This window comes from Mchenga conophoros, linkage group LG12 (genome assembly GCF_057382185.1).
Source record: "Mchenga conophoros isolate Kocher_MC1m ecotype Shallow Benthic linkage group LG12, M_conophoros_male_GT1.1, whole genome shotgun sequence".
Classification (NCBI taxonomy): domain Eukaryota; kingdom Metazoa; phylum Chordata; class Actinopteri; order Cichliformes; family Cichlidae; genus Mchenga; species Mchenga conophoros.
In genome coordinates, this window is record NC_140537.1 from 35,587,138 (window position 1) to 35,600,589 (window position 13,452).

The 13,452-nt window shown below is 42.9% G+C and overlaps 1 protein-coding gene across 1 annotated transcript in view; it reads right to left on the minus strand.

The window, feature by feature from the left end:
- Nucleotides 1-1,520: 1,520 nt before the first annotated feature.
- The window catches only part of antxr2a (ANTXR cell adhesion molecule 2a), an 82,581-nt gene continuing 70,649 nt past the window's right edge, over nucleotides 1,521-13,452 (minus strand). The window contains exon 17 of the mRNA XM_085295524.1: nucleotides 1,521-4,045. Within this exon, the coding sequence (XP_085151650.1) occupies nucleotides 4,007-4,045 (39 nt within the window). The 3' untranslated portion in view covers nucleotides 1,521-4,006. The remainder of the gene's footprint in view (nucleotides 4,046-13,452) is intronic.

A 13,452-nucleotide genomic window follows, 5' to 3' on the forward strand; every position in this document is an offset into this window, starting at 1 on the left:
TTGACTAATCAACAATTAAAGGCCATAAGTGAGTTTTTCTTCAGTGTCTTTGTAAAAATTGTCAGATTTCAGTTACTTGAAAGGAAATGATCAGACTGTGACTCCTATTATATTGCTGTCAATATGTCAATGCATTTGTGTGTGTTGTGATTATATAACTGGGGACGTTTTGAATACTTTTAATTTTAACGATTGATTAGTCAGTTATTCAGAAAACATTAATTCCCCAGTGGCATCATCTTCCATCTACTTATTTTTTCTGAACACTGAAACTGCTTTTACTTTAATTCCTTTGTGTGGGATCAACAAAGTTAATCTGATCTCATAGGCAGAAGACAAAAAATCGCTCTATAAGGATATAATAAATAATTACAATTAAATTAAATCAGTGTTAATTAGTCTTAATCCTGTGTTTTTGTTTCAGAGGAAAAAGAAATCGAGACTCTTTAAAGATCTCGTTCGACTGTGAGATGATGATCACTGCTACATTTATAAATTCAGTAAACAGCGTGCGGGTCTGTTCAGTACTTTAACAACATTCTGCTGACTTTTACTTTTGATAGATTAAAGTAAAAGCTCGATGTGCAGACATGCAGGTTTAAATAAACTGCGCCCCGTTTGTGCCGTTTGAATAGATTCGTTCATCCTCCGTCTCTACATCAAGTTTCATGAAATTTGACTTGTTTTTTTATGATTTTCTAGAAAGAAACAAAACACAAACCAACAACAACACACAAACACAGTTGTTATGACTTTACAACCTCATGTGAACAGCTGAGAGTATTTTGGTTCGACTATTTGTAACGTTAAAAAAAGTTGATTCATTTTTAAAAAAAGGGTTTTTACTAAGAAAATTCTGGTATCTGAAGACAATTTCAGTTTTATGAATAAGTAACATCTTTACTATACTTCAAAACTGACTCGTGGACTGCACAAGATTATTTCTCGATGTTTAAAATACCAGAAAGGACATTCAAAATCAGATTTTGCTGAACAACACTCATGAGTGAAGCATCTAAACTAAGAAAAAAAGTGTTTTCATGACACAACAAATCCTTCCTCAACATGGCGTTGGGGTTATTGTATATACAGCCTACACACACACACACACACACACACAAACTGACCCGTACACACACATACACACACCTCAGCTGGCATCTTGTCACAGCATGCAAATGTGGATAAAGCAGAAGGTGTACGAGCGCATATTTTTTACTAAATGGAAGACCTCATTTTTGGGGCGTTGAAGACCTTGAAGGGATTTTGTGTGTGTGTGTGTGTGTGTGTGTGTGTGTGTGTGTGTGTGTGTGTGCCTCCGGTGACTGACTTCACAGGGGGAGAGGCTGCACACTGTCCACTCTGTCCACACACACTCTGTATAATCATGTTCCCTGTCGGGCCCTATAAATCTGTAAGGGCCCAATTAAAGATAGCCTTTAGCATGACCACCCCTACCAGCACACATGTGTTAAAAAGAGAGAAAGAGGAAGAAAAAACACACACACACAAAAACACTGTTCACTTTTTTGTTGAATGTATATTTGATACAACAGACTGCAGAGTGTACAACAGTGACAGAAAAAAATCAGATTAAAAATAAAAACAGTGTAAAACTCAGAAAAGCTTTAAAAACAAAAGAAGATGCAGCGGCTCACACGAATGCGAGTCGAACTTGGTCTTTAAGGTTCTACGTGAATATAAAAAAAAGACTTGAAGATATTAAAATGATAATTTACAATTCTGCACATGAAATGAGCCGATACAGAAAGTTGTGCATGCATATCGAACCGAAGCCGGAATTTGTTAAAAGTGGACAAAAATCAAAATGTGAAGTTTAAAGTTGTTGTAAAGATGTTTTAAAAAAAGTACAAAAATACTTGCATTTATTTTAAAAAAAGCATTAATTTACAGAGAGGTACAAGCAAATTTGATTTGTTACCTCTAAATGTACAACAACGGCGTATGTGGTGTGGGGAGGGGACGCAGCGGTGACTTGTGACATGCTGTAAGCAGGATGAGTTGTGTTGTGACTGCTATGTAAATATCTCATTAGTTTGGGTTAATAATATTCCCGTGCTCTCGGTCGCTACATAAAGAAGACAAGATCTAAGTGCTAAAATTTCTCCGTCCCCTGCAAGTCCAGAGCTGATGAGCCTATTAAATGTCAGCCTGCAAAATTATGCAAGAGGCTAAAAGCGTTTAAGTCGAACATAAATACCAGCGCACCCCGAGGATTCGATTCGGAATTATTTATGTCCCTCCGATCGGGACGGAGAGGAAACAAAGGAATAATTAGTCCGGCGTGCTGCTCGCCGCCCGTCTCACGCACCCTCGTGCCCACCGAATGCGAGACGCTCGCCCGTTCCCCCTCAAACTTGATGGTTGTTGAACTTATTTTTAGTGTCATTTGATAAGCTTCCCTGCTTGCACAGAGACATCCCACTGACCCAGCCACTGGTCATTGTCTATACCGCTTCCCGTCAAAGCCGGCACGCTTTGTCAGGTTTCGACTCGAATATCCATTTTGCGTCTGAAGTACGGTATCCAAAGTGACTGGATCATTCGAGCCTTTTTCTTCAGCTGCTGCCCCCTTTCCTCCCCCACAGTGTTTCCGCTCACACTAACATCATTTGGGATTGGCGTCGTGACAGCGCGCTTGAGAAATCCACAATATATTTAAGTACATATCCCTTCCTTTTTGGGTTGGGGCGGAGGAAGGGGAGGGGGACGAAATAATTTCTGGAAATGAACAATACTTATCCGTCCATCGCATCCGCTGCTTTGGGTTTACGTTTTGGACGCGGTGCACCGTCACCGTGGCGCCGTGTCCTCTTTTTCCTGTGAATAACGCAGTAATAGGTCATTCAATGTCAAAAGGCATAAAAAACAGACAGCCAGGTCTTCACAGGCTGCTGCTTGCTGTTGCCTTTAATTATTTTAATTAAACTTTGATATTCCGCTGCTGAGCGAACTAGCGAGTTGCGACGCAGCTCGGGAGCCCTCGGAGAATTGAGACGGAGAGTCGGGCAGTGTCGAGGCAGCCGCATCTATATCTTAAAACTCTTAACTGATAGGCCTGTTTATGGTTTGTGATGTGCTACGCCTTACTGAGCAGGGAGCAGACTGAACTGAAAACAGGGGCAAAAAACACCAAGCGCCATGTCAAGGTCTTAAAGGCATCAATCCCTCAAACCTAGCTGGAGATCACCCCGGTCAGGAGGCTGTCCTGCGGTCGAATAACGCTCTATTAATTTCCTTGTCCCGAGTGCATAATGAAAGGAAGGTGTATTAAAAAAAAACAAAAAACTAAAGGGCAAAGTCTTGGTGCCTTCCAATACCTTGGGGCATCCTGTCTACAATTTGTCATGCGTGTGCACTTCTCAGTGTTAAAATGACAAGATAAGCCAGTCAAAGGGCAGCCGCCAGGCATCCAGCACAGCCGAAGTTGGAGAGGAGTCGTGATGAGACATTGCCAAAAGGCAGTGGACTTCTGCACTTGCGAGGCCCGCTGGGATTATTCCGACTTCCACGCCAAAGGCAAACAGCTCCTTCCTCCATGTTTTTTTCTTTTTTTTTTTTAAAGATAGCTTCTGTCTGTGTCCACGAAATGAGGTTTTTCACAGAAGCTGCAATATGGTCAGAATATGTTAAGCCTTTGGTGCGCATGAAAAGCTAACCGTGTCTGAGTGCTAAGTTCTGGGGCACGCTGCATTCCTGCTTTGGCCTTTTTTATTAAATAAAAAGATTTGGTTTGAGGAAAATCTAGTAAATAACTTAATAAATGAAAATTAGAGCACTATCGTTCTCCCCTTGTGTGATTTTTAAAACTGCAGAGAGGAAAAAGAACCAGAGGGGGAAACTTTGTGCACAAAGTGAAGCAGAGCGAACAGATAGTGGTTTTAGCTGCAGGGCTACACGTCTTTGAGAACAACCTGAAATTCTTCTCTTGTCCACAGCAATCAGCACATGCTGGTTTTCACACAGTAGTTCTTCTTCTTCTGTTTTACGCGTGCTGCACACGGCTGAAATTAACACACCGGCCCTGAAAATGACACACACACACACACCGAGAGGATTAAAACTTTAGTAATAAACGTCCACTTTGCATTTTACTGCAGTTTTTCAAGCAAATTACACTTTTTTTTTAAAAATGTCTTAATATTAAATAAAATGATTTGCATTTGATTTTGAATTTGCAGAATTTGAAAACATGTATTCCTGTGGGAGATATTTCTATACATATTATATATTCTTTAAATTGGTAAAAAGAAAAGTATAATTCAGACAGCAAAACAAATCAATCAATATTGCGATTATATTACAAAATACTGATATAGGTCTCACAAAACAATCCCCTTCCCCACGCACAAAAAAAACAAAACAAAAAACCAAACTGAAGAAGATTTTCATAAACACACACAGAGCGCGTGTAAACACACCGGGATGGATATTCAGAATAAATCAAATGAAACAAAATCTACACCGAGCTGAAATCTTTGTCTCAGCTTCAATCAAACGAAGAATCAACTGGTGACCCTGCAGCAGTGCTTTAAAAATAAAGTAAGCTCAAAATAAAAGAGATCTCAGTCGTCCCTGTGCTTTGTTTTATCTTGTGTGTTTGTAGCTTTGCCTGAGCCTCTCTGTGCAGCAGCGCCCTGCTCACTAACAGTAGGCTGACTGGCACCAAGAGGGAGCTCTCGCACAGCGAATCCCCAGCAGCCCGTCAGCCTCCATCCTCACATCTCTGCCTGCGTGAGCCTCCTCTCTCTCTCTCTCTCTCTCTCTGTGTTTCCTTTAGCCTGACTCCAGCATCATCCAGGTGCTCAGCTACACTTCATTCACTGATGCTAGCTGTGGAATTTGTCTTTCACTCATTGTTTTACTGGGTTGTTCTGTAATTTCACTGATTCTTTATTACGCAAAGCTGGCGCCCTCTGGGAGGCGAGAGATCTGGTTCAAACACAGGCCAAGAGGTCACAGGCCACAGACCAACTGCACAAGAGGAGAGTAAACAGGAAAATCCAGCATGTAAACATCTCCTGATCTTCTGCATGGAGTTTTTGGCGTTTAGGTTTGGCGAATGGTCAATTCACACATTCAAGAATAACAAGAGTACAGTTTGGACCCTTAACTTTCTGAGGTCGAGGGCGCTCCTGGGCTGCCTGTGTGGAAAGTTTCTGTAATCCCATCGTTAACATGATCGATTGAGTTCTATACATTTGATTTTTTCTGGAAATTAATCCCTAAATCAAACCTTTATGGGATTTATGAGCTTAAAGAAGAAGAAAAAAAACCAGCCTGCTTTTTATGCAAGTCCTGCAAAACTCATGAACAGGTACTGCGGCTGGCAGGGTTCATAAAATCAGGATTTCTGCACGGCTGCATTGCTCTGCAGGAAGAGCAGCTCACTGACTCACAGCAGCAAAGAGTAGATGAACATTTTATTTCTGCTTTTCAACACAGAGGCAGCTGAAACGCTTTGAAGATTTCATCTGAAAGGCCCCGATTCATTTCCTGCGCTGCATTTGTACCGACACGGTGACACGTGCACATGTTCGAGCGCTACAGCTGCTTCTTTCTCCTTCTGTGGAAACAAAAGCACATTCTTTCACATGCAGGCCTAACGCCTAACCAGGTGGATGCTTCCTATTGAGGCACGGCGGACAAAAATGACCAGGACTTTGGCTCCCGAGCTGCCTGCTGAATGTGGAGCTCAGCAGCCAGCTCCTCTGGTCCCGGAGCTCTTACAGTATCTGCTCTACAGTCTGGCTCGGGAGCAGAAGTGTGCACGGACCGACTGTGACAAGGGCTTTAGACAAGCTGGAGATTCTTCCATTTCTCATTATTTGGCAAGGCTGGTGGGTGTTTGGTGGAGGGGTGGGGGCTTTGCTCCATCTCTGCATGATAAGCCCCTCGACGTGTACCCTCTGCAACTAATCTCACACAGTCAACAAATAAGGCACATCAGATGCTGTTTTGGCCGCGGCCATCAGAGCGGCTAAGTTCAGTGGATTTTACGGGTTTTACGTTGCGGGGGCTTGCGAGGGAAGAAGCGTTCTCTGCAGTGGCAGAATGGCAGGCGAAGCAGGGGGATATGGTGCGAGGGCGAAGCAGGTGCAGCACAATACGGTCAAACCCATTCCAGTTCCCCTGTTCCCGGATGAACGGGGCCTGACTTGGCAGGGAGCGCTGCATTGTAACTGGGCCATGTTGGAGAGACGGAGGCCCACCTGTGCCACCCGCAGCGGCAGAACAATAGTCTGAATATGTCAGCACGGAGCGTCGGTGAAGGCTCATCAGACGGACGGCAGCGTGACCGCGGATGGACGGTCGGATTAGTCAGACGGGGAGGTGGAGAGACGAGAGGAGGGGGGAGTGGGTCAGAGAGGGTCATCAAATCCAAATGAAGACTGAGATTAATAAGGTTCATTACAGACACCCCCCGCTGGCTTTCAATTGAAACTAATGGAAACAGCTTGCAATAAATTAATAAATATATTAAATAAACAAAATAAACGCTTTAAGGTTGTGATAATTTTTAACGTACCGTAGAGGTAAAACACCATAAAAATCACAGGATTTACGCACCATTTACTCACAGTTTTGTTCTGCGAGACTCTCAGCACGAGAACAAAAACTTCCAAAGTGGAAGGAATAATAATCTGATCGGGGCCGTCGCCACCTACGCCGCAGCCGTGTTAGGAGGCCTTCGCGGCGTGCGGAGAGGAGCCGCAGAGGTCCACGTTCGTCCAGTCCTCAGACAACATGTTTGTCACTTGGACTGTCGGCTCGTTACTTGAGGCACAGCTCCAGAAGTGAATTGGTGTGCGCGTGTTTGCATGTGTGATTTTGACTCTCATCTCTCGCAGCGTTCACACCCTGAGCAGCTCGAGTCCCCCACAACTCTTTGGAGATCTCTGCTGCACGAGGTTGTGAGACTCTGCAAACTGTTAGTGGCGACTAAACTCTGCGAGATTTTTTTTTCTTGCTATTAAACGAGCCTGCAAATCATAACCAGCAAAGCTTCAGTGAACTAACAGGGAATTTAAGGAGCAGTACTTTTCCTTCTTTTTGTGCTCGAGTCGTGCATTTTCACAACAAATTCGAACCACAGATTGGCTGCCACATGTCTGCGTGAGGTTTAAACTTCACAGCACTCCTGTTTTACATCTCGGTGCCTTTCAGTAATATGAAACTGCAATATTTAAGGTGTCCCTGTCTACTTTTTTATTATTTCAGTGTTTTCATTTACTGCATTTGTATACTGTATGTTTGCATGTGTATATGCATTGACTACTGACATCAACTTGGAGAGGGGATGACTTGAGGTTGTGTAAACTCTTCAAGAAATGTCACATGACCTCAGAAAGCTTTGGCTTTAGCAAACCGGCTTTCATAACTTGTGTGTGTGTGTGTGTGTGTGTGTGTGTGTGTGCACTGCAACTGTTTCCAGAGTCAACTTTCTATTTAAAAGCAATATCTGCACACAATCACTCGGGTCTTCGCGAACTTATTTAGAGTGAACTGTGTCTGCTGTTGACATGAACACAGATGAACCTGGAGTCTGAAGCGTTTGAAATGTTTGTGCATGAAATGCTTTTAGTAAGCCGGCACAGCTGCGGACCCGGCTTTCATTTCACTAAAGAAGCGGAAAATATTATTTTCCGTTCACTGCTGAATACTTTCCTGAATGTGCAGGGTTTTGGGACACGCGCAACAAGGGTGGACTTACACCGTGACAACTTTCTGGGTCCCCCTGTTGGCTGGAATAACACAAACCTGAGCATGCATTCCAGACTTTCTTGCACTAATTAAGCAAATAACTTGTAAACCATCAATGATTTATGAGCTAAAGAAAAACTTGGGTTTGTCAGAACAAGTTTGAAATGTTTTTCCTTCGGTGTTTTTGGGAGATTGCTGGAAATAAACACAGCTGATGGAGATTTAGCTGCTTTCCAAATGTTTGTATTGGCTTGGTGTATTAATTGATTGTATAGTTTGTCACATTTACAATATCAGAAACCAAAAAAAAGGAGATGCACGAAAAGAAGAATCCATTTAGGTTACAGAACGAATCTCCCATCTGGACTGTAGTGTGAAAACACTTGCAAGCATGAGAGTTGTAATCCAGTTGCAAGATGCTTATTTTGCAGTGATAAGCTACAGGCTTTGAAAGATTTTATTACCAGAACAGAGACTTTTTTTCCACATTAGGGCTTTGCAGCGTATACAGTAGCTTAGTTAATCTAGGGCTTACTTAATCCAACAGCAACACTCATCACTCATTATTCCAACACTCGTCTCTGGTTGAGACAAAATGTTAATACCGTATTTTTGCAACTATAAGGCGCACATAAAAGCCTTAGATTTTCTTTAAAAAGTGCGGCGCGCCCTATAGTGCAGTGCCCCTGTGTGTTGTAAGGAGGACGTAGTAGAGAACACCATGAGAACGCTAAAGGGTGAAGTGTGGGCGTTGATCGTATATACCGGACAATCGCACATACCTGTATAAAAGAACAGGTATGTGCGATTATGTGGAACATCGTTGTTTTAACAACCCTGAAAATGGCAAAGAGACACGCTTATGAAGCACAGTTTAAACTGAAGGCCATCAGCTACGCGGAGGAACATGGAAATCGAGCAGCGGCGAGAGAATTTAAGATTAACGAATCGATGGTTCGCAAATGGAGGAAGCTGGAAAACAAGCTCCGGCAGGTCAAGAAAACGCAGCTGAGTTTCCGCGGACATAAGGCGAGGTGGCTCGAGTTGGAGGAAAGACTCGAGCGGTGGATCATCGAGCAAAGAACGAGCGGGAGAAGCGTTTCGACGGTCACCATTCGGCTAAAAGCAGTTTCACTAGCTGAAGAGATGAACATTGAACATTTCCAAGGAGGTCCGTCTTGGTGCTTTCGTTTTATGAAACGGTGCCATTTTTCCATCCGGACCAGGACTACGGTAGCGCAGCAACTTCCAGCGGATTATAAGGAAAAGCTGGCCATCTTCCGCTCCTACTGCAGCAAACACATCGGCGACAAAAACATCCAGCCCAGCCACATCACTAACATGGACGAGGTCCCGCTCACTTTTGACATCCCGGTGAGTCACACTGTGGAGAAGCAGGGGACCAGCACGGTAGTGATACGCACAACGGGGTATGAAAAGTCTTCTTTCACTGTTGTGCTTGGCTGCCATGCTAATGGACAGAAACTGCCGCCTATGGTGATTTTTAAGAGAAAGACTTTGCCTAAAGAGAAGTTTCCAGCAGAAATCATCATTAAGGCAAATGAAAAGGGCTGGATGGATGAGGAAATGATGAAAGAGTGGCTGAGGGAGGTGTATGTAAGGAGACCAGGTGGTTTTTTCCACGCATCACCATCGCTGTTGATCTGTGACTCTATGCGTGCCCATCTCACAGCCGATGTGAAAAAGCTAGTGAAACAAATGAACTGTGAGCTTGCTGTCATTCCGGGAGGCCTGACAAAGGAACTCCAGCCACTGGACATCGGTGTGAACCGCCCGTTCAAAGTAAGGCTGCGAGCGGCCTGGGAGCGATGGATGACCGATGGAGACCACAGTTTCACCAAGAGTGGAAGGCAGCGCCGGGCGATTTACGCCACAATTTGCCAATGGATTGTAGATGCTTGGGCTAACATGTCTGCTGGCACTGTTGTTCGAGCTTTCGCAAAAGCCGGCATCATTTCCGAGGAGCCGCACGGCACGGAAAGTGACTCTGACGGTGAAGAAAGTGAACCTGGCATGTTTGATGGAGATTTAGCGCAGCTGTTCAATTCAGACACAGAGGATGAGGACTTCGATGGGTTTGATTGATGACAATTACCGGTAATAAAAATGTGAGTACCTAACTCAGTTTTGCTCCCGCTTCATTTTTAAATACGCATACTTGTATGCGCCCTATAATCAGGTGCGCCTTATGTGTGTGTTAAATACAGTAATGGCACACATAACTGAGACTGCGCCTTTTAGTACGGTGAGTCTTATGGTCGTGAAAATACGGTAAGCTGAGCAGCAAATTCATACTGCAAAGTACTCGCGTACAGTTATGCATGTTGCATTTCTCTTACAGTGACCACGTGTGGCACGAGGTCAGGCCGCGGTTTTTCATGATGCACACATCATATGTCAGAGTAGTGACCCTAACAATGAGAAAGATCACACGTCCAACACGACTGCGACAAATGCTTCTGACACTTATGAAATATTGTATCCATCGATCGTCTGCAAAATTTAAACCACTAAATAAGAGACTTGTCCCAATGAAACATGTTCGCTGTATATGAAGCAGTAGCATGTGCACCCAAAATCTTTAAATACATTTTTAGAGAATATCATAAATCCTTTGTAACAATAAATAACAAAGCAACAATCAGCTTCCTCAGATCGGTAACTTCCTGATCCTGTTTTCGGACACCACCTCCACCATCTTGGACCGGAGCTGGTGATAAAAGTTTCTTTACTGCTCTGCAGCTCAAGATGATGGAGTTAAAGTCTGTCCGACCGAGAGACGAGAGATCAGAGACGGCTACATGGGTCTGAATACAGCAACGACAGCGAATTTAACAGTGTGTTTGTTAAGTACCACAGGTGGTCATCAGGAACTAAACCATCAAAATAAAAGTGAGGAGACTGTCCAACAGTCGTGCCGCTGCCTCAGAGAGATGAAAAATAAAACTACACTTCGCGTACATGTTACTTTGACACAGTCACCTCTAGGGATGGGTATTGATAAGATTTTAACGATTCCGATTCCATTTTCGATTCTGTTTAACGATTCGATTCCTTATCGATTCTTTTTTTTTAAAAGGAGAACACTAAAGTCGATTAGCTTAGAACTGTGTTTTATATCTTCTCTTTGAACAAGATAGAAATTTAGGAGTAACATGGCCTTACAAACCCAACAGTGAGATCTTAAGAGAGCCACAGCCTACGGCTCTTCAATGGGGTGTCACAGGGACCCCAGGAAAAAAAATGTATATGTAAAATAATAAAATAAATATTCTTCTGTAGCAATAACAAAGTTTAACATAAATTATTCTGTAGCAATTACACAAGAATATCCAGTAATGTCCCTGCCTACAATTAAACACATTCACTTACCAAAGTGAAATCGGGGACATCTGCTGTGGCAAATGGGTGCAAGCCTTTGACCACAAACTGAGTCACTGCTCGGTGACATTCGTCTATCCTGGCCTGAAAGGAGACGCTACCGGTAGACTGCAGCGAGAACTGGCAACATCTGAGCCAGCCAGACTCTGTCTGTCTCATCATGGTTATCTAAATGCAACGCACAGTAATAGCAGGTTTTGTAATAAGGTAAATCGCGCTAACATAATATGCAATGCTAATTGATTAGTTACCTGCAGTATTAACGGGAGAGGACGTGGAAACGCTACCGCTGCTGCTGGGTTGAGCTTCGCTAGTCCGGAGCGGATCAAAAACACGACATTCGTTGAAAGCAATCGCGTGTTTTTTGAGCAAATGCTTTTGCATATTCGTAGTGTTTCCTCCCTTTGATGAAATCTCTACTTTGCAAGTATTGCACGTTGCCCTGTTGTCATCCTTTCTCATAAAGTGTAACCAAACTTTTGAGCGTTTGTGCCGCTCAGGCGCCGTGTTTCCTACTGGGTAAAAGACGCTCACTCAACGTGATGACGTCATTCGGGGCGACTGGAATCGATAAGGGAATCGTTTTTAAAAGTGGCAAACGATTCCAAGGAATTGAAACAGTGGGAACCGGTTCTCAACAAGAACCGGTTTTCGATACCCATCCCTAGTCACCTCCATCACATCACTTTCAGATGGCAACAAACACAGGAGGCTGTTTTCCTCACCTCAGCAGATACCACACCACAAATCAACCGCACGTCTCTGGGATGAACAAGTACGTCTAGTTTGCTCAGGACTTCATTTCATATTTTTCATGTTTGTTCTGTTTGTGCAGGAAACTAATATCAGTGCACCACATTTGAACTGCCTGCCCCTCCTCCCTTGTATTAAAGGGCCTTACTGCCTTTGCATTGCAGTGCATTACACACTATCCTGTGCTGATGAGATCAAGGATAAATAAGCATTTTAAGACTAATTCAATGACTATTTTAATATTCCTGTCATGACCAATCTAGTCCCGAGTCCGTGTTCCCTCTCTGGGTCAGAGATATCGATAACAAACACTGATAACTTTCCTGATTGATTCACGGCTCCTCTTTATATCAATATGTTTTGAATGAGATAATATGAAGTAAGGATTAGACACCAGTGATTTTTTATTCTTTCGTGAGACTGCTACACTTCACACTTTGACTTTAAGTAGATGCTGTACAGGGATGGATATATGCTACCATCCAACGGATGAGGATTCACCGGGTATCCTGTTAACTAATAAATACGAAGGTTCTTCAGGGACAGAAATTTTATGAAAGATGAATGCAAAGTTTCCTTCCATGTTCAAAAAAACCAAGGAATCAATTCTTTAGGGTTTCTGAACTAAGCTATAAGCTGCTTAGTTTTAGTAATCTGCTGAGTTTTCATAAACAAAACACCAAAAACAGACAAATCCGATACCATGTGACCATGTTGTTGTTTCCTGAGTTACATTATGGATTAACTTGATTTAACTTAATTTAAGCTCTTTTCTTAAACCTTATTTAAGACTTCTGTGAGCCCAACAAAAAATGTAAACATCCACTTTTTAAATCACACTGACAGCAGCGATCTGAAGAGAAATAAAGGTGCAATTTAATCTGTTGTGTTTTATAACAATTTCAATTTATTTGTTATAAAAAAAACCAGGAAAAATTAACTGGCAATAATGCAGAATCAGACTGTATCAGTGCGTCTAAAGCAGGAGCAAATATAATTTGCCTCAGAGACCTGCAGGATGAGATTTTTGTATTTTTAAGATGTTTAAGCTACGTGAATTAAGCATCCCACTGTTACCATTAGACAAAAAGACCAGAAGAGTCCATATAAACTTTAACTAACACCACCGTGTGCTGGAAATTCACACGGTGACGTTCCTACAAACTTGAACACATATCCACGTGACGTGAACTCAAATCGATTTAATACTTTTTAAGTTTTTTATTAGTAAATGTTTGAGACTTTTAAGAACACGCAGCCACCTTGTGTATTTGTGCAGCGTTGGTTCAAACCCAAGTACAAGAAAGCAAACGCTTGATTAAAAAAAAGGTGTGAACTATTCCCTTATGAAATCCACGATCTCCCGGAAGCAGCAGACTTCGACATGTTAAAAAACAACTCCGCGCGGTGTCATCCTCCCCTTCGAGTCCCTGCCTGTCGAGCCTCAGCCACCAGACATGTGTTCTGTTTTACTCGGTGTCCTCTGCCACATATTGAACAAATTAAAAGTTCAAGTTGGACGGAGAAGCACAGCTGCACGGGGACAGAGGACAGAGCCAGAGTGTGAGCAAT